At 32.7% G+C, this 22693-nt stretch overlaps 1 protein-coding gene across 1 annotated transcript; it reads left to right on the forward strand.

The window, feature by feature from the left end:
* Positions 1-9857: 9857 nt before the first annotated feature.
* On the forward strand, positions 9858-20406 carry LOC132713604 (interferon-inducible GTPase 1-like). The gene is made up of 4 exons (XM_060696247.1): positions 9858-10234; positions 13995-14120; positions 17351-17474; positions 17769-20406. The coding sequence occupies exons 1-4, from the start codon at positions 10056-10058 to the stop codon at positions 18951-18953; spliced, it is 1614 nt and encodes a 537-aa protein (XP_060552230.1). The 5' UTR covers positions 9858-10055; the 3' UTR covers positions 18954-20406.
* The last annotated feature ends 2287 nt before the right edge of the window (positions 20407-22693 follow it).

The raw sequence follows: 22693 nt of genomic DNA on the forward strand, positions 1-22693 counted from the left end.
TGGAGCAAATATGCCCTTAGGGTCATACTCTATTCTGTTAATAATGAGTTCCGAAGATTTCTTCGAAAAATATAGAATAAAAATAAATTTACTCACATCTTTTTTATTTCACATTTGGAAAAATCATAATATTTTTACTAAATTTTACATAAATTTAGATATTTCTTTGAAGAAAACCCATATGGTATACACCGGAAAGTTACCGTGGTCATGACCCCGGAAGAACAATTTTAAAAAGAAAAAAAAAAGTCAATAGAATATAAAAAAAAAGTTCAAAAAGACAAGGCGACATTAACCAAAAGTTACCGTGGATGAAAAGCACCAATGTTTAAATTATCAAATTTTATGATAAACTGCAATATACAGTGAAGATATAATAATTCAGTCTGCACAATTTGCATGGTGTATTAATTATGCATTTTAATTCTTAAAAAAAAATCTAGAATCCGAACTGTAACTACGTAATTTGCAGTCCCGGGGTTGGGAGTTATTTAGTATACTACAACTACATGAGATATACGTAGCCTGGGATTCAGGCGTTGATATATTTTTGTTATTCATAACTTACGCGCTATTTCATACTCGATACTCATAGATAACACAACATCACTGGTTTTGATAGTATCAATATATGAGCCATGACAAAACCAACATAATGGGTTTGCGACCAGCATGGATCCAGACCAGCCTGCGCATCCGCGCAGTCTGATCAGGATTCATGCTGTTCGCTATCAGTTTATCTATACTTGTTATAGAGTTGAAAGCATCCTTATCAGACTGCGCGGATCCGCAGGCTGGTCTGGATCCATGCTGGTCGCAAACGCATTATGTTGATTTTGTCGTGACGCGGCTCATATGTCGATTTGCCGACAAGAAGCACATAAAAAATCGACAGACTGGAACCCAGGCTAATCTATGAGAAAAACAAATTCGCTTTCCGAAAAAAACCGCAACAACAACAAAAAAGCTACATTTTAAAGTGAAATATTTCATATAAATTACAAGTTGTAACAAAACAAAAACAGCGTGTTACGTTTCAATTAAAAAGCAGTGCGCTTAATATACCTTTACGAAAATATGTCAAAACAGCAATTCATTATTTCGATTCTTTAGCAATAGTAAATCTATAAGATGTATTATATATATTTATTTCAAACAACGAGAATGAACAGAACTTGTTAGAAATCTTGTGTGTATTGAAATCCTCGTAAAATGGGTAAAAATGTGCGCCACACGTCATACTAGAAACATTGGGTGTCATTAAAGTAATTTATATGTACAAATCATTAGTTTTATCATGATAGCTAGTACTATAAACCTAATTTTGGCGTTTCTTAAAAAAGCAGCTACAATTGTTTCTAACGCGCAAAAATCCTTTCATAAAGGCCCATAAAGCCATAGAAATGCTTTTATTTTTTAAAGCTTTTTATTTATATATATTTTTTAATTTTTTTTATTTTTATTTCTATTTCCATTATCATTAACCTGAACTATCGTTTGATTCTGTTAATTTTTGCCAATAACAATTTTAATACTTTCACATTCACCACTACTTTCTTTAGAAATACAGGCAAAACAAAAATGTAAGTCTGCACAAACTGCATGATATATTAATTATGTATTTCAATTCTTTTTAAGACTTGAAAAAATATAGTATCGGAACTGTATTAACAATGCCGGGATTAGGGGATTATTTAAAATACTACATGAAATATATGTATAAATACCTATAAACAATTAATATCATTCCGAAAAAAAAACACTAACAAACAAATATACATGACAATTTAAAGTGAAATATTTCATTAAGATTACAAATTGGAACAGAATACAAAACAGCGTGTTCCGTTTCAATTAATAAAGCAAAATAAACAAAAAAAAAATCAAAACAGCAATTTATTATTTCGATGCATTGGCAATGGTATATCTATACTATATTATATTTTTTGTTTCAAACAACGAGAAAGACAAGGGACCAGTTAGTCGCTTGTTCTTATATTCGAGTGTGTACCGTATACTTCTCGGAAAATACTATGAAAAATTGCTATACTCGAATGCTTCCGACAATAATAATTCAGGTTGTTTTTTTTTTTTTTTTTTATATACTGTGGGTAGCTTGTATAGTCACGGGTATTCTGCACCTTATCTCGTTAAAATTAGTTGAGTAACAGCAAAGTTTGAGAAAATGTGCGTGTTCCTTACGTGGTGTAACTACTTTCAATCCGTATTAACTCCGAGGTTCCGATTTATCGCCACACGATATACTTGAAAAGTCCGGTGCTATTTAAAATTGACAGTTAGCTTTTAATTTACTATTAAAGTACTATAAACATACCTTTTGGCGTTTCTTAAAAATGCTTTTGATTTTTTAGTTTCCAAAAGTGGCTGATCGGTCGTTTCCATCTTTTGCGTATGTTAATTTTTTATTATTAAGTTGTGATAGTTATTAAATATTTTGTTTAAAAGTCAAATTCAACTTTGTTGACATTTTTGGTTAATAATTTTATATTCACCGCTTCAACATAAGCAGCTGCATGCTTTAAAATAGTTATTTAAACGTTATAAAACCCGTGTTCGTTCTGGTAAAAAAAACGCTTCTGCGCATTCAGTTAAGGGTGGAACGGTAGCGTGACATAATATTTTAAGGGGTGAATCGAGTGTTGTATTTTTCACTAAAATGTTCTTTGAATGACATTAAAAATATTTAACCGTTTTATAATAATCAGGTAAATTTATCCGTTTGATAATAGTCATGTAAATTACATCAATACTTTTAGTACTTTGATTTCATATGTGACGTCAAAGCGCGCACTGGCTAGACTGTGTCTCGCGTGAATTTTGTCTACGACAAAGGCTGCGACGTCGCAGAAACACAACGTCTGCGACACGTTTCATAAAACGGTCGTACGACATTGTCGCAGACGTATGACACCGACAAAAAATTGTCGTAGACTACGACACGATGATAAAACGGCCCCCAGGTCTCTAGGTCAAAGGTCGAGGTCACATTTAGAGGTCATTGAAAAACGCTTGTACGGAGCAAAACTTCTACATGCATAGAAGGATTTCAGTATACTAGTAACTTGCACAAATGTTCACCATTGTAGGATGAGTGTCGCAAGCAAAACTTGCTGGGTCGGATGGGGGCTGCGTTCATTGAATGCCGCCTTTCCTTGTCGATCTTGTTTATCATATTTTAGGTCCCTGTTGCCTAGGTCAAGGTCACACATAGGGGTTAAAATGCAGATGAAAATGTGTGTTCGGACCATTTAGTCGACATTTATTGAGGGATTGAAACACAAATGGTCATTATCATGACTACTATTGTGAAGCTAAGTATTGTGCACATAATCCAGGTCCCTGCTACCAAAGTCAAGGTCACATAGAGAGATTGTGTATGGGGACCATTTAGTCATCATTAATTGATGGATTGTAAGACAAATGATAACTATCATGACTACAAGTATGACACGTGTAATTTAGATTAATATTTGCAGGGTCATGGTCACTAGAGATGATAAAATATTCAGATATTGACTGGATATTGCCCAGAGCATATCGTCTATATGCATATATATAATGCCAACATCCCTAACAAAAGCTTTTGTGACGGACGTTTTTTGCAAGAATGTTGCCCTTGTTCCATTTTACTTACATCAAATGGTGATTTAGTACATGAATATTTATCATTAATATAGTGAGTTAACTTAAAAAATAAGCACACAATAGAAAAAGATATTTATATTTAACTTCCAATATGTATTATGCATATTTTGTTACAATTTATATATTATGTGTGAAATACGGATTACAAAAAGAGCATTTTAAAAGTTTTTTTGTGATTCCTACTCAATCCGTAAAATTTATTTTAATGCAATTTATTATGTAAATGAATTTATTTTCAATAAAATATTGTTAAGTTTAATTAACAAAATCCTAACGAAATAAATATTATAATATTTAAGAATTCTCATTGTTTGATGCGGTACCATTGTATAAGTATTTCTGTAAAATGATCTTTAAAAGCAGGCAGTCTTAATTAAATTAATGAACGTATGATGTGGAAGAGAAAACTGACGAGAGGGTTAATTCTTAAAATTCCTTAAAAATATGTTGGAGTGGTAGAGATTAGGGCTCAAAATTATGCTTTAAACTATTATGAATATTTTAATCAACATCGTGTATAAAAAAATCTGTTACTGTATACGTTAGCCCATATACAGCATTGAGGAATTTGACAGAACAGACAAATTCAGAGCCGGCTACTTTCTACATTTAAAAAAAAATCGCATTTTGCAGAATTACGATTTATGTTCTAGATGAAAAATTTAATGATTGCATTCATTGAAATAATACATCATTTTATTCGCAACTATAAGTGGGGTTTGAGGGAATTCCATGTCCATTTATCAATATGTAATAACGCTGAGTATAGATATGTTCTAACAGACAAAACCAAATATTTTTAATGTAGCACAAGTACAAGACAAAGGGACGTTAAAACTACGATACTGTTTAAATAATATGTTTACGAATGATCTCCCTTTCACGTGTAAAGTATATTTTACATATGTGTTTGCAGCAGACGGACTAATCTTTTACAATTTGAAATTTTATGATAATACTGGTACAGTAGCGCTTTAAATGAAACAATTGTGCCCCAATTTTATAGCAGTGAATATCTTAAAATTTAGAATTAGTCAAAATTTTGAATCATGTTGTTGAAGTGTTTTTTCTTGTACCTGACAAACTTTTGAACTTTTAGATAAAATGACTTCATTGCAAAGACTATTTGTTTAATTCAAACATTAGCAATAAACATACTACATATAACTGGAAAATCCAAGAAAACATTGAATCAATTATGCTTACATGTATATGAAAATTGCGTAGTACGCTCTACTGTTTCTGTTCATGAGTGATGCTACATTTGTCACGCCGAAAGTCGGTCGGTCGGTTCATTTCTTGATTTCCGGACTATAGATAAGGTTTGGAATAAGATATTGTTATTAAACTTGGTAAAGTAAGCTAAGATGAAGACTCCGCTTGTTATTGCGTTATTGCTTTTGTCCCCCGGGGTCATGGTCGAAGTCACGCTTACTATAAATGGAGAAAATGGTTTCCGGACAATAACTAGAGTAAGTAATGAAATATTGTTATCAACTTGGTATCAAGGCAATTTATATTAAGGCCCCGTTTGGGTATAGCTTTTGGACTCCCTTGGATCAAACTCAAGGGCGTTGTTACTAAAAATAGAAAGATGGTTTCCGGAGAATAATAAGAGTTAGGAATGACCTTTTATACAGCAAGCATATATTAAGCCCTCGGTTGGGTTTAACTGTATACGCGCATAATATAGGCAAATATTCTTCAGTGGGCAAAAACTAATTGCCTAGCGTTTTGATTCATAATAATGCTCGACAAGGCAAAGACCAGCACTCTTGAGCTTTCAATCATGAACTTCCTTATGGCATGGCATTCATGACTTTCCTATATATCAGAAGACTTACATCAAAAATTTATTTGTTTGCAATTTCAGAAAAGAATAAATGATGTGAATATTACCATACATTAACTTTCAAATCCAGATGTTATTGGATCGAAATGGGAGATGAACATTTTTTGCAATTCGTTTGAATAGTTTTTATGGCATAGCCTCTGTTAATAATTTTCTTCATCAACGATTTTGGTAACCAAGCAGTGGGGATTCTATTTTTTATCAGCAGACATAAAATTAAATTATTGAAAACGTACTAAAATATGCCTGATTTGAAATGGTGTGCGCATACTAGCAAATGTAGCGGGAAGGGTTTTGGATGTTTTTCAGAAGGACAACCTTCAAATGTAAATATTTTCACGCAAGGGCTAATAAATGTATTAACGATACAAATCAATTGTTTTGGAGAATCTTTACTTTGCCTGAGGTTCCAACCAACGATCTATGCATTGTTTTCCCTATTGAGCTACGTACGTTGATAGACAGGCTCATAACGACAGCAGACATACAAAATTGATTTATTAAGTCGGGATTTAAATAAATTGTTTGCGATGGGTACATTAAAACGACACGTTATGAATTATAGTCCATAATTCATCTGCTTGCAAAACCATTTTTTTAAAAATAAGATCGACTTGTTTTAAATTAGGGAAATTCCCTCTGATAGACATCATGTCATTTATACAATTATTAGTATTACAATAATCTCTAAAATAGATTATCAACAAAAGGTAAAACAAACTTTAAATGCATAAGGAACATATTGTGTTACATTGGGTAGTCACCGTTTGAGATTATAACTTGATAAAATATTACCATGTACGACCATAACTGCCATGTCATCTTAAGATTATTTTTGTAGATTACAAAACAAAAAGAAAACAAATAAAACAAAACAAAATACAACAGAAATCATGAAAAGAACTTGAAAAACACTGATATCTGAAGGTAAACAATAATAAAAAAAATCGTTGCCTCAACCTTGAAAGCTGCATTCATTGCAAACGTAAGATTCACGTAAAATACTTTAATGAATGAAAAGAATAATTTCGACACAAAAAGATTAGCGTTGTATATCTGTCCTGCAATGTTATATATAGCCACTTTATTTGTAGGATAAACGCATATTCATTTTTTGAGTAATGCAACCAATTTTAAACTCAATACATTATTGAGCCATGTTGTACATGTGTTTGATTAATCGGAAGAACCTAGTCAGCAAGCATGTATTTATAACAGTTAGGACGTGAAGTTCATCAACTTGCCAAGTTCTGATCATGAATTCTGACTATATTGCCCTTCGTTTCCTCAAAAGAGTTGTGTTTTTGTGTGTTTCGCAAAAATGTATACTTGGTTAATTAGATTATAATGAAAGTAAAAAATATTGTTGTTTAGATATCACTAAAATCAAATGAACATAAAAGGAGTAAATTTAGGGCATTATATCATCGTAAGGCAAATGTCTACCAGAATTTTCATTAGATTGTTGTTGTAACTCGTCGAACTAGTAATCTAAGGATTGCTTGCCGCATGGGTTCAATCCTTGCCAGGGGCTAGCCGTTGTTTCCTTGAGTAAGAAATTTTAAACTCATTTCTTAGTACTGGTTGGTTTATTTTTAAATATTTCTTTCAGCACTTTCACTAATTGTGATTGTTTTTCAGTTAAAGTATTCAAAGTTTGTTAATTATATCTAAACTTTTCTTAAGGAAACTTAGCCAAGCGCAATTTGCTAAATTTTTATTTGCCTTATGTCAGTAATGCATTGATTCTTATGAGCAAATGTGTTCATTTACTGAAATAAGGTTCTTTATAATTGATTAAGTAGCCTTTTTTAACAAAACATATAATCAAAATTGATCTATGTATATCGATAAGAGCACAGTGATTCCTGAATGACATAATAATTTACCGGTGTGTTCTTCAGTTATGACTGTTTTACTGTTTAATATTTTTAAATAAACATTTTGTAAGCAAAACATCCATCCTAAGCGATAAATCAAGCAATTTAAATAATTGAATGTCTTAAACACATGAATGTATGGTATTACAACTTGTCTAACTAACTATCAGTGTAGGGTTGATATCTGATACAAATGAAAATGAAAAAGGAAATCGTTTCAATTATTACCCTTTTATTGTTGATGTTGGTTATTTTATTATTTTTAAATACTTTACTTTACTTCTTATAAACAAAACAATGTTTATCACAAGTTCATTTATAAAAGCGAAGAGGAAAATGATTGCATTGAAGGCCTGGTCATTTTCTCGATGTCGATTTTAATCGGAATTAGGTTGTGTCAACTTCGTGGGGTTTATGTTTCCCAGTTAATTAGATTCGCTAGAGCTTGTAGCAACGTAAATGATTTCAACGAGCGGTAAATTTTTATTACCAGCAAGCTTCTAAAACAGGGCTACCGCTATCATAAATTACGGAAATATTTTACTAAATTTTACAATCGTAACTTTGATTTAATTTCCAAATTCAATAGTGATTTAAAAACTCTTCTGCGACAAGGGATTAGCCAGCCTGGTTTTTATGGCGATGTGATTTACAAACTTCGTAAGATTTTGGGTCATGGTAATTTTTCTGCTGTTTTTACTAAAATCATTAAACGTTTTATTAAAAGAGGTTATGACCCTACTATTTTAAGACATACTGCATGTTTAGTGTTCAACCCTTTTACAGTTGGACACTACGCTTTCCTCTTTTGATTGCATCTGACGGACCAAGTGGGAGACTCTATGATGGATAGTTCGTAAAGCCCTTTGGGACTGAATTGTCTTAATGTTCGTCTTCTGCCTTGCTTCGTCGGGCCCTTGTAGGTGATTTTCTTGTTGCTCTGTCTTCCTTTAGGACATTGAGTACTTTTGTTATGGTCATTGGGTTTACTTTTATATGTTTCTACATGATCATTTTAGTGTTTTACTTATTTAACCTTTTGTAACCATGACAACTGTTAGAATTTCACTTGGCGGGGATTCATTTTATTTACACTGTCTCGTTTATAGGAACATGGTGGGGCTAAGAGCGAGGTTTGGTGCACCATTAACCGGTTTAAACTCCCCAGCAGTCATTATTATGCTGCTGACCGTTCCAAGGCGGCGCCCCACTGTGTTCCTCAGATGTATGTCTTATGTTGTTTCATACTGTTTTGGTGACACTTTTGCTTGTGTCCCTTGTTGTTTTCTCGTCTACGGTAAGTATCTTCCCCATTGCCTCTAGTTTTTATTTCTTTGATTACTCCCCACCCCCTCCCCCGGTCTCCTGTCTCCTTCCCCTTTGTGGGCCTATTTTTATTTTCTTTGAATTCCTAATCAGTTACAAATTAATTATCATTTAATGATTAACCTGTCCGTGCTCTGTCTTTGCCCTGTCCTGTTTTTGTTTGGGGTCCCCCTGGGCTCCTTGCTATTGGTTCTTGTTGCTGGGTCATGTGGGGGTTGCGTTCATTGAACGCCGCCTTTCCTTGTTGATCTTGTTTATCATATTTTTCGCATGTACCTTAAGATGAACAAAGATATAATTAATAGTAAACCATCACATAATTTATACGACTTTTTTTTTCATTTTGTAACCTGATTTGAGGTTTCAGAAACCTTAGCCACAGCATTCTCACAACCGCCTAAGGAGCTAAGGTACTCCTGCAAATTGTAAAATGAAAAAAAGTAATTTTCCAAAATTGACTGTCAAATTTGTATATTTACAAAAAAAACCTGGACTCGTCGTTTATCAAGTTGTAAAGTTTTTCAGTTAAGGTATGAGCATTATCAATGCAAATAAAAGATTTGACAGGCATTTTAAAACTTAACTATCTTAGAATTGTGAACAATAGACCTTTCCAGTGTTTGCAGTTTCAATGACTGGTAACTTCCCTATTGAAACACTTTGAAAATACATACACAGTCTCTAATTGACCTTGTTTACACAAAAGAAGACAATCTTTTCTTTGTGATACTGTTTGTGTGCAATTTACCAATTACAGAATAGAAAAAGGATGACCGAAATTTCCATTGTAAAATTGGGAAAGACCCATTTGATTCCCGACAGAGACTTCGATAGAAAAACTTTTACAGTCAGATTTGCTTCTCGTTTATATACAAAAGGCTTATATTATATATGTTTATTCCATGTATGTGCTTACTGACTTTTGATGTGATATAAGTTTAACAAACACACACGCACGCACGCAACAACAACAACAACAACAACAAACAAACAAAGCATGACTTCACCATCAGCTACGAATCTGTACTTAATTACTCTTTTACTTTTTTGTCAATTTGTTTTCTTTTGTATTTCAGCAAAAACGTCCCTGCTGAACATTTATCTTTAAACAGCATGTACAATATCAAAAAAAAAATAAGGAAGTTATCTGCACTGCTTCTTTCACATTGGCATGTAAAGCTTATAAAGTCAACAAAAGAGTCATTTAACCATTAACCAATAAGACCGTAAGTAATTGTCACATGCAATACACTTTACTTACGATGAGAAACTGAATACATTTGAAATAGATCGGGCTTGTTGAACTAGGAGAATTAAATGTAACAGAGATAATGTGGTGGATATATGTTTTTGTGTTTCTTATTCTTATGACTGTAATATTAAGGTCTATCGATTGGCTTTTTCAAACAATTCCGTCTAAAATAGAAACAAAAAATGTTACAGATTTACCAGTGAAACTATCAAAAGAAGCAGGTGCCGCCAAACAAGGGACACTTAAAAAGCGCAAAAGGTGAGTTCTGTCGTTTCTTTTTAAATTTTGTTTTTGTTTATTCACATGAAAAATGTTTTGTAATAAATAATTTTACTTCTTTTTTTTCAGTTTGCATACAAAAAGACTTTCGAGGAGTCATGTCTGTATTTGAAAAACCTTTGTTTATAAGGGATGATCTATAATAACCCGGACTTTTAATTTTAAAAAATGAACATTACTTTATACAGGAAAAAGTTAAATGACAACATTCAGAATAAATCGTCTTTGGATATAGTTTTTTAGATTTACAATGGAATATATTAGCATTTTTAAACAAAACCTAATGTAACACTATCGGTACTCTGTAGAAATTGTTTGTCTTAAAAGGATTTATCTTTACTTTATGCATAGATGTTTGAAATATGATTGTGTCAAAATGGTGTGAAGGGGTGATAAACATATACAATATGGATTCTGCTTCTTTTTTACGGAATGCAACATGAATACCGAAATAGAGACAGAAAAAATATAAAAGATAAAGCCGGCAAAGATTGCCTTTAGACTCAATTTGAACCTAATAGAACATGCAAAACAAATTTTTCGACACACTGAACGTAATAAAAAAAACAACATAAATAAACAAAAATGAAAAAACAAAAACAAATAGACAGTAGGAAAATGATCTAGTTTATTGCAAGATATGTAGTAATGAAAGAACGTAAGTTCCATACTTATTTTATATGTGAGCCTTTACAGAAACATTCTAAGGTTTTGATGTTTTATAATCAGCGTCCATAAATTGTATTACAAAGTTAACTCTCGTACAGCTATTGAAATTTAATTTAATTTTGAAAAAGATCTTGTCTTGCATTCATTGAACGCCGCCTTTCTTTGTTGATCTTGTTCATCATATTTTGAGTACGTTCTTGTACAATATCGCACGCTATGTGGGCCAGATGCGCAGTAATATAATCACGAAGGTCGTAGGCCTGAGTGATTTATTACAAACATCTGAACGAAATACCTTGCAATATTGTACAACTCTGCACACACAAAAGAACCAAAAATCCTTTTCCATTCTAACACGTCACGAAAGAAATATATATTGTTGGACTAAATCCATGGTTGTTTACACATGGCAACGCTCCAATCGACTGGAAATAACTGTCGATAATTCTTCTATATGCGCAATATTTTGAGAATTGAAAATTTTGGAGAAGTTCATGTAGTGTTGTGTATATAATTTAGTGCCAAACAAGAAAATAAGTTGATTACAATAAAACCTGAAAAATATTTTTCTAAATTGAAGCGGATAACTGGGTCAACGATTCTTTTGAATAAAGTTCAACAACAAGAATAATCAAACCCTGTTTGCAATTTTATTAATCTTAATCCTTAACAAGTGCTGACCGATCTTTTTCGGATGCATGTATATAGTGATGGAGCTATCAAACATATTCTTTGTAAGCATATGCACCTGAGTGCTGTATTGCGTAGTTTCGGGGGAAGCAATTAAAGCAGCAAGTGCATTGTTATGAAATAAAGCACGCTATTTCTGGTCTTCTTTGTTTACATAGACTAACACTTTGATAGTGTTAGAATGAATATGAATATAATGCACAGGTAAAAAGGAAAAGATGTAAAGATCACGTTTCAAGAGTTGTTTTGTTACCCATCAAATAACTATTCATATCAGTTTTTTTAATATCTATACTTTAAGAAAAATATTAACTAACCATGCTTTTTGTTGTTTTGTTTGATTTTTTTTGTGTTATTTTCATTTTTTGCAGAAGAAATGTTCTACTGAGTTACTTTTATTGTTTACTGTTTTTGTCGTGTTCGGGATTGTCTTAGGAAAGTTATTTTTTCTTTTAAGGAAAAAACAAATATTTTTTATTGTTTGTAACATGGCATTAAACTGTATTACACTGTATGGTATGACCAGATAATAATATATGAGTGACTGATGTTCTGACCCACTAAGATCCGATCTGTTCCGTTAAATTGTTGTTTTAGTCAAATTTTTGGAACGCCGTGACTGTCTTATGTGATCAATGTTTTTGCTATCTTGTGAAACAATGATATTATTTTGTCGTTTGAGCATGTTAACATATGCAATTCACACCATGTTTTGTCAAGGGATCATGCTGACTTGTTCAAATAACATGTTAACTTGTCAAAGTATCATGATGACTTGTGCAGATAACATGTTAACGTTTTGAAGTATCATGATGACTTGTGCAAACGACATGTTAACTTGACAAAATTTCATGACGACATGTGCAAACAGAATGTTAACTTGTCGAATTATCGTGATGACATGCTCATGATACTTTGAGAAGTTAACATGTGTTTTACACAAGTCATCACGAAACTTTGACAAGTTAACATGTTGTCTGCACAAGTCATTGTGAAATTTTGACAAGTTACCATGTCGTTTTCACAAGTTATAATGATACTTTGACAAGTTAAAATGTCATTTGCACAAGTCATCATGATACTTTGAGAAGTTAACATGTTATTTGCACATGTCATCATGAAATTTTAACGAGTTACCATGTCATTTGCACAAGTCATCATGATACTTTGACAAGTTAACATGTTGTTTGCACATGTCATCATGATATTTCGACAAGTTAACATGTTATTTGCACATGTCATCATGAAATTTTAACAAGTTACCATGTCATTTGCACAAGTCATCACGAGACTTTGACAATTTAACATGTTGTTTGCACGTGTCATCATGATATTTTGACAAGTTAACATGCTATTTGAACAAGTCAGCATGATCCTTTGACAAGACATGGTGTGAATTGCACATGTTAACATGCTCAAACGACAAAATAATATCATTGTTTCACAAAAACATTGATCACATAAGACAGTTACAGCGTTCCATACAAATAAATGATAAATACACTTTGGTTTAGTCGATTTTACATCCCTTAAGCGAGCGAAATATACGCTATGGTTTAATAATTGTTTATTGTGAATAATTTCCGAGTTCCAAATCAAAAAGGTTTCTACTAATATTAAATTACATTAAATGCAAGTATATCGTTATTTTACCCCTTGATGAATATGTCATTCGTTCATTTCCTTTATAACATTCACTATTCTTTAATACAATAGATTAAAAGCTTGCTTATTTTTTTTATTTGTGATTGTGGGGAGTGAACATTAAGCAAAGCTTATTAATAATCAGAAATGTATAACTAGACACAAACACACATTCACGCACATTATCCACTACGAAAAGCATAGTTCGTTCCTGTCTTGTAAATCGGCTTCATCACTGCGACCTAGATACGAAAAGGCGCGTCCAAAAATTTGAAGAGCACTGGCTGTACCCAAACCTAAGAAATTTCGTACCGAACCATCAGCCGGCAAGGTATTTGCCACGGTTTTCTTTTGTCTCAGGATACACTTCTTGAAGTTTTATACTTAACTGTACCCTTTGCTGACACTTTTGCATGTATGCTCAAGGTTCTGGGTACCCATCTGGTAGATCTTTATGACATGCCTTAATGTTCATGTATTATAGAGCAGTTAATAAAAACAAATTCGGCAATTTTAATCCGAAGATGTTGTACCAAAAGTCTCGCAAGAAGTAGATCTACTGAATGTTTATATTAGCGATGCGATCCTGCGTTTGGTAATCTCCTAAGTTACGCCCACATTTAAATTCTGCTGACCAATTACAGCTTACAATTGATTACTATTGTTACTGCTGTGATGTGGCTTATTTACTTTTTTCTGAATCATCTAATTGTATTTCTATCTTTTTATGTTGAAGAGTGCTGGAATCAGAACATTCAGCAAGAAGAAAATCTGCAAAATCAGAGCCTTCAGAACTTACCGATGAAGAGTCATATAGAGAATCAATGTCTGAGACGAGAAGAGAAAGTATTATATTATCAAGGTATGTCACTTTTTATGAAACACATTAAGTCGCACTTAATCTGTTAAAGATATTTTGTAAAAATATATGCATATTATGTCCATTCATTTATTTCATGTTTTGTAAGTCTATTTTACAATGACAGTGCATGATGCAAATTGTTTATGCATAAAATTATTTTCAATTGTTTTTCTTAATATTTTGCAATGAACAACGCACTTATATATGACAAATTACATGCTAAACAAGTGTATGCCTAATAATAATGAAAAAGACTGATTTAAGATAATATGTACGTGAGTGATGATGTCACGAAAATTGGAAAATTATAAAAATGCACCTTAAAAAGTATGAACGGAATTGTGACTCAGCAATGTAATCGTACTGATGTTATAAGATAATATTATGTGCAAACACTCTGGGGACATAAAAAGGGACCTATCTGGGCCTAAATAAACGACTGTAAAAGTCGCCATCTTGATCTGGAAAATGTGTTTACATATTGAAAATCCTAAAATAGGGAAGTAATAATTAAAAATTGCTGTAAGTATCCGGACCAAATCTACAATAAGGCATACATTATCCAACTTGCTAAAGGAGTAGATGCGTGTCTGAAATAACATATAGAAGAAAAAGGGCCAGCAAGGTCACATTGATACTGTATTTAGAATGACTGAATGCAATAATGCCACATGATATTCATTGTTTTATATTGTTTTCTTCTATTCACTTACGGAATGTGGTCTCGGACCAAGTAAATACAAAAAATGATATGACGTTACGTGTACAGCCTACTACCAAATATGACAAGAATTGGTCAGGGTGTAAATCAATTGCATGCATAATGTCCAATGTGGAGTTGCATATTATCATGGACAACTTTGTCGTGGGGCGCGTTGTCTTGGCGTGCGTTGTCGCGATGCCGCCCTGTCGCTTGTCTTGTATATATACAAGTAGCCAATCCTTCGATTTGAGCCAAGTGACAATGTGACATTTTAACAATACGCCGCACGACAATGCACCGTCTGACATGCATAGTTAGCTACAGGACGAAAGTCCGACAACGTGCCGCTTTCTCGATATGTTGCTAGTGACAACACGACACACAAAAGTGTTCCAAATCAGCCACCATAATTAAACTTTATATATCAAACAAAATTTTTTTTAAAAATTCTTTGAAAGTATTGAATTATCCGGAAATTGTAGAAAATGTATAAAAAATGTATTAACATTATTTGGGTACTAAGTTAACTAAATAACGAAACAAACGTCATATAATTGCAAAATAAAACTCTAAAGAATTACAATTTTGCATTGAATTTAAAACTTAAAAGTCATGATGCTTATGTTTTCGTTGTCAAGCTTAGTCGAATAAGTAACATGTTTTGAAAGACCGGCTGATTGACCAATAATTGATTATAAAAATGTGTATGATACATTATAAAAACTACCAAAATTGTAAAAGACTGCTCCTCTCAAGCGTTACCGATACATTCTGATAGATATGTATAGAAATGTTCATTGGTCAGGCAGATTAACCTTTTTCTTTTATTATAAAATATAAAATGAGCAAAATTATGGCTAAACGTAAAGTTATTGTTAATCGTACCTGCTCACTGATCATTTACACTTGGATGGACATAATTAAAAGAACTAACAATCCTTTACGTATACTCTTTTAAACGCTTACTTCCAAATGCGTGGGTATGTTTTTGGTATCAAATATAATAATGATGTATTCATTTAAATGTTGACTTATTTTGTGAAAGTCAAACTAGATAAAAATGGCCTTACTGATCTAAATATAATGATAATAATTAAGGCCCGAAAAGGTTCGTACTGAGTAATTTCTTTCATACTTTATGACCATCTATTGAGTTGATATCTTGTTATACTATAAACATGAACATTGATTTATTTTTGTTTATTTAAATGTTTACCACAATGTCTTTTGATATATGATAATCTTTGGAATTTATCAAATTATATATAGTCAAAGAATTTTGCATTTCCAAATTGTGTTCAAATGAGTTTCTTTCAAAACGGAAATATTGCTCGGAACCGCTATCCGACAGTATGAAAGATTGTGTGAAATGGACAGTTCTGAATATGTATTTTTAAGCGGAAAGAGCATTGCGCATACTTCAATGCGTTTTAGCTTGTTTTATCATAACCAGATTCCACTTTGGCAACATCAAAAGATGACACCGTGATTGTCTTGCATTTTGTAAACGACTGCTTGGTACCGCACAGGTATCATGGGAAGATAGTAGGTTAATCTTAATTAAGGACCATACGCCGTTTTACATGGAATGGTAATTACGTGTTACATTGCACGTTACATGATACCTTTATGAGCAAATCTGTGGATGTTAAAATTTTACAGTTTCTTGTTTAAATGTTGAATTCGCTAAAATGCGTGGTTGGGAATTTTGCACTTTCTAGTACCGTCCATGAACAGGCTCAATCAAATAGAGCCTGTGAGATTTACAATTTTGTCGTTTTGGGATTAAGATTGTGTCTATTTCATTGCCACATCAGTGTCATGTGTGCCGTGAAGAGGCCTTGTTGATTTTGATTTCGTACTTTTTGCACTTTCCAAAGCAAGCCTGCCTATTCTGTCGTTTTTGGGGTCGTTTAGGGATTACGTTTTTTCTCTATTTTACTTGTTCCTATATAGTTATAAAGACCATAATTCTTAAGTGTTAAATTATCATTAGACGACAGTATAGTCTCTTTTAATCACTTGCTTTCTGGCAGAACTTTGACAAAGAAGAGATAAATCATTGATAATTTGATCTTAAATCACGGTATTTACATTACGTGATATAATGACTTCTGTGTAAATGCATTATAATTACTTAAGGAATTTAATTGGACTTTTACCACGCGGTGTCCAGGAAAGGGAGAGGTTCAAGTCCTGAACCTTGTAAATAATAGAATGAATCGCGCAAAAAACGGATATTATCGGATCCGTCAAATGTATTTTATTGAGCATATAATTGCAAATTCAACTTAAGTTTACACAATCAAGATATGTGCATAATCCTTAAGTGTATAGCTTCTGTATATTTCAATATTTACACAATAAAATCAATATTATATTTATATATTTGTATCTATGTAAACTTATTAATAAACTGAGGGCATTTGTCTTGTCATTTCTTTAGCAATATTTATATATAACAGCATATTGCAGAGATAATATAATTGTTAAATAGAATGTTTTTTTTTTGCTTTTCAATTTGCAGTGACGACTTTTCCTTAGATAGCGACATATTCAAAGATGAAAAGGTTGATGTTTTTAAAAATATTAAACATGAGAAAACTTATAACGACGAATCAAATAGCTCGACTGAAGATCTTGAATTTGACGTAAGTTATTAAAATTTATATTTGACTAATTTTATTGTAAGAAATATTGACATTGTAATGTAATTCCATAGAAATAACATTTTTCAGCATGTTCTATTTTGAAATAAAAAAATCAATACTTAGATATTGTGCTAAACAGAAGAAATACACATTTCCCAAGATTTAGATAATCATCCCTGATATGAGAAAAAAGGAAGGAATCCGATGAAATAAGCTTAAGAAACCTCATTTGTCTTAGATTTAAAATTATATGAATTTTCAAATTTCAATTACGTTAACTTTAATTTTCAACAGAAATTCTGTTCATTTGTTGATGGCAAACTGCTGAAAGAAGAGATGAAAACTTTAGGCGTGCTACATGGCCTCAATAAGTATATCGAAGATTCGTTTGACAAGTGGGCACAACTTGAATTACATGTTGCTGTGACAGGTAGCTCTGGTGTTGGAAAATCGAGTCTCATCAATGCTCTTAGAAAGTCGAAGCCTACGAACGAAGGTGCCGCCGCTGTTGGTGTTGTTGAGACTACAAAATATGGTTGTAAATATACATATCCTGACAATCCAAATGTAGCTATATGGGATTTACCTGGTGTAGGGACACAAAAATTCTCAAGAGATACATATTTGAAAGACATGAATTTCGCCAGGTTTAACGTAGTATTGATTGTTTCTTCTGGAAGAGTTCTTGAAAATGATATATGGCTTGGTAAGGAATTGCGTGCCTTTAGAACAAATATCATCTTTGTACGAACAAAAATTGACATTGACCTACGGAACGCTAACCGAGATCACCCAGATACGTTTACTGAAACGGACTGCCTTGCTGAAATTAGAAATTACCTATCAGATAGAATTCGTAAAGGAGGAATACCCGCTTCGGTTTCAGGTGTTTATCTGGTTAGCTCTCCAGAAAGAACAAAGTACGACTTTGTTGACTTGGATAAGAATTTAAGAGCTATGCTGAGCACCAAAGGAAAAGCCATCAGGTCAATCATACAAAATTATGTTCAGATAGAAATAAGCAAGAATCAACAAATGAACAAAAATGGTTTTAAATCCCAAAAAGCACTTTCTATAATGTACGGATTCGTGCCCACGCAAATGCTTACCGAAAAACTACGCGAACAATCATTATCTAAAATTAAAACAGTTTGCCAACAAAAATTTTGCATTGATGAAAAATCGCTTGATGAACCGGCAACTCAATTGAAAACTTCGAAGATGAGTATCATAGAGAAAGTAAAATCACTCAGGAAGAATTTTACCTCCGATGTGAAAGACAAGATCAAAAATAAGTACAATCCCTCAGATGTAGCAATTTCTTTACCGTTTGTTTCCGTGTTTTCCTCAGCGTACCACTCATATGTTACAACAAAGGAAAGTATAAATGCGATGTGTGATGAAATGGCTGCAGATGAACTAAGATTAGCAATTGTTCGACTAGATCGGCTTGAAAGTGATTTGAAACCTATCCAGTGAATGACCTTAAACCCATAGTGCTGACCGCTTTGAGAATAACAATAATTAAACTAAAAAAGGATTGATATTCTATGATTAATTGTTTTAATAACATTCAGGGCAGAAAATTATAACAAACGATTAATAAATTCATTCGAGCGGCATTCATTGAACGAATCCCCTAAAACAGGATCACAGGCAAGGAGCCCAGGACACCAAACAGGACAGGATAGAAATTGCTACATAGTTATTTTTTCCAAATTCAATGTTAATATATTAATCAAATTTTCTGTCCATTACTGTGTGAAAAGGTTAATCTTTTTTTTTTTAATATTGTTACTGACAAGAATCTGAGCCGAGGGGCATTTGTGTTAAACAAACACTTTCTTGTCTTGTTTTTCCTTTTTGAATATTGTTCACGTTAAAATAGATTTTACATTATTTTATGGATTCCTTTAAATCAAAAGAAGGGATAAAGTATGGTTGCGTACAAGACCCACGTTCTCAAATTCAATGTGACCTGAAGGTTTAAAATCATATAAAGCCGGCTTAAACTTTATGATTCCTCAATTAATTGTCAAAAGTTTTAACATATATCCCCACTGTCAGACAATGTAGGGTACGCAAAACTGTTTGTATGACTCTGTCAAGTCAACTGTGTTTACATCATTTTGCAATTTTTCTGTCCATTACTGAGTGGATAGGTAAACCCTGTTTTGAAATATTATTACTGACAACAATCTGAGCCGATGACATTTGTGTTTAACAAACACTTTCTTGTCTTGTTCTTCCTTTTTACATAAATTATGTACATATTGTTCAACACTAAAAATATATTTTACATTAGGTGGAGTCTTTTAAACCGAAAGAAAGGGTAAAGTATGGTTGAGTACAAGACCAACGTTCTCAATTTCGAGGTTACTGGGAGGACAAAAATCATATAATGTTCGGCTTATAACTTCTCAGTTAATTCTCAACAGTTTTAACATATGACATCCCCACTATCAGACATTGTGTGGTACGCAAAACTGTTTGTATGCCTTGCTTTTTGGCTGATAACTTTTATTTCTTGAATTGTAAAATACTTTGAAAAATATCTTCGGTAGGGTCAGAGTCGTGTCACGTGCAAAACCCAGATCAAGCTTATACATATTCACGAATCAAAATGACTAATCGAGAAGGAATATTCGTCAGTCCAGAGATCGTGGATCGCGATCTTGTTTGTTTATATCCTGTTCACTGAAGGTTCACTGTTTCTCACACTCTAAAAGTCCAAATAAAATTACAATTTGAGTATGTCAAAATTATGCGACGTTTACCTAAATACAATTTGCCGATTAAAGACAGGAAGTAAACAAACAAGTACCATGATGCTGAGCTAGGAAGTTATTAGTTTCGAAAAAAAAATCATTTTATCCATTCTATCAACATTAACGAGTCTATCCAAAATAAACCCCCTATATAGTTTTTATATATACTAATACTATACAGGGGTACTTTTAATATCATTAATATAGAATGTCAATTTCCTGTGCTTTATCTTTATTGAGCACTATGTTTTGTCATGAACATAAATAAATACTTTTAGTCGCTCGACTCAAGTTAAAAATTTCGTCAGTCTGACATCAAACATCATGTCTGCAACAATGGCTAAAAAGGGGTCCCACCGATATAAAATTCCATCCAATGTTTGGAAATACTCTGGTATTTCAATTGAAAATGAAAAAAAAAATTTAGTTCTAAGAACTAAATATGTATACGCAGGCTTCATAACCTCTGATCCCCTTTCAAAATTCCATTTTATTTAGTTCCGCCCATTGTTTTATCGTTTAGGGCACACGCTTTTTATTACTTGGGGACCATACGCCGCTTTTCATGGAATGGCACGGAAGTGTCACAATGAAGGTTCCGTGATAACCGCCGTATGAACACATCTGCGGGTGTTTCTAAATTCAAAATTTTACTATTTCACGTTTAAATGTTTAAATGCTTAAGCCGGTGCTAGGGGGCGTGGACGGTAACTTGCACTTTCCAGTACCGTCCATGAACAGGCTCAATCAAACCGAGCCTGCAACATTTTCAATTTTGCCGTGTTGGGCTTTCCTTAGGGATTCTGTATTTATCTATTTCATGTTTTTTTGGGTGTCTTGATAACAATAGATTTGTGGTTCGATTTGTGAATCGTAAGTCCTGGATCGTGGATCAGATCGGATCGTCACTTATCCAACGATCCACACCCATAGCAATTAGTCTTATTTACTTTATGCGACAAATATGGCTATATTACCGTTGATATCTAAAAATAGTAGAATCTAGTGCTGGCTTTTAATTTCACGTAATAGTAATATTTGCACTTATGATTAATAAAACTATAAAGCATGAGGTTTTCTTTGGAGTGTGGGCCGTAAGGGGAGCTAGTTGTTGTTTCCTCGAGCATGACAATTTTCAGTCATTGCTCAGTGATGGTTGGTTCCATAAACAGACTTCCTACACAATCGAACAAAATGAATTCTGTATGAACTATATCCATGTTTTCTGTCAAAGAAATGAAAAAGAAAAATATTATTCATATAAATTCACATATTCTTGAAATGTTCAACAATATCAGTGTTTAAATGAATAATTAGTCCATTATTATTTTTTTTACAATTTTCAACAAAGAATAATGACAATTAAATGCATACCTTTCAATTGTGTAATATGAATGTGACTTTGGTTTCAACAGGAATATACTGAACAATACCTTTAGGAAATAAGATAATGGATGTAAAACAAAAAATATTGAATTCGATTTTATTCTTCACATGCTTGTTAAAAGTGAATTAAATTGATATTCTTGGTCAATCTTATAACTTTCTCTATTTCAGCAAATGAGGGTACAAAATAATTATTTATTTTTTCGAAATGGTTATTCAATCTGCTAACCTAATTTCTTAAAAACCTAAGAAAATATTCGTTTTCCTTTGAAAAGACGCTAGTAGCATCTTTCTGTGAAGAATTATTTTTCTTAAAGATTGCTGAAAGTGAATATGAATTAAAAAAACAACTCTGTCACGGCTAGACGGAAGTTACTGTTCACGCCACCTTGAACTCGCCTTCTTCAAACTCCCATATCAAAAATGGTGATTATTCTGTAAAGTCTAGGGCATTCTATAGAAATCTTTCATTTTCCAAAAACGTAGCTATTGTTTTCACTGTTTGTTTAATAATATCGTGGTCAACAATTTGCCTTTTACAGTGTGGAGACGTTCATCCGCATCCTGGGCCCAACAACTCATTTTCACATGCATCACTTGATACATCATTTGATATTTCACATAACTTGTCCATTCTACATTACAATGTTCAGAGTCTTTTACCCAAACTTGACATTATCAAGACAGAGTTCGATTCTTTTGACATATTAGCATTTAGCGAAACATGGTTACATTCATCGGTTAGCACAAGTGCACTACTATTAAATAATTTTCATATTCCCGAGCGCAGAGACAGAGGACATGACAAATATGGTGGTGTTATATTATACGTCAAAGTAAATTTAGCTTATGTTCGAAGGCATGACTTAGAATTCTTAGATATTGAATGTATTTGGATTGAACTTATTCTAAAGCGGAACCTTAAGATGCTTATTATACTCTTCTACCGCCCACCAAACTCTGATGCCCAATATGACCTTAAAATTGAACAATCTTTTGACCTTGCACTTAATAATGGTATTCAAAACATTACAATTGTTGGCGACTTTAACCTCAATCCTGCCA

The sequence above is a fragment of the Ruditapes philippinarum genome, unplaced genomic scaffold (assembly GCF_026571515.1).
Source record: "Ruditapes philippinarum isolate M1 unplaced genomic scaffold, ASM2657151v2 ctg3232_1_1_1_1, whole genome shotgun sequence".
NCBI lineage: Eukaryota > Metazoa > Mollusca > Bivalvia > Venerida > Veneridae > Ruditapes > Ruditapes philippinarum.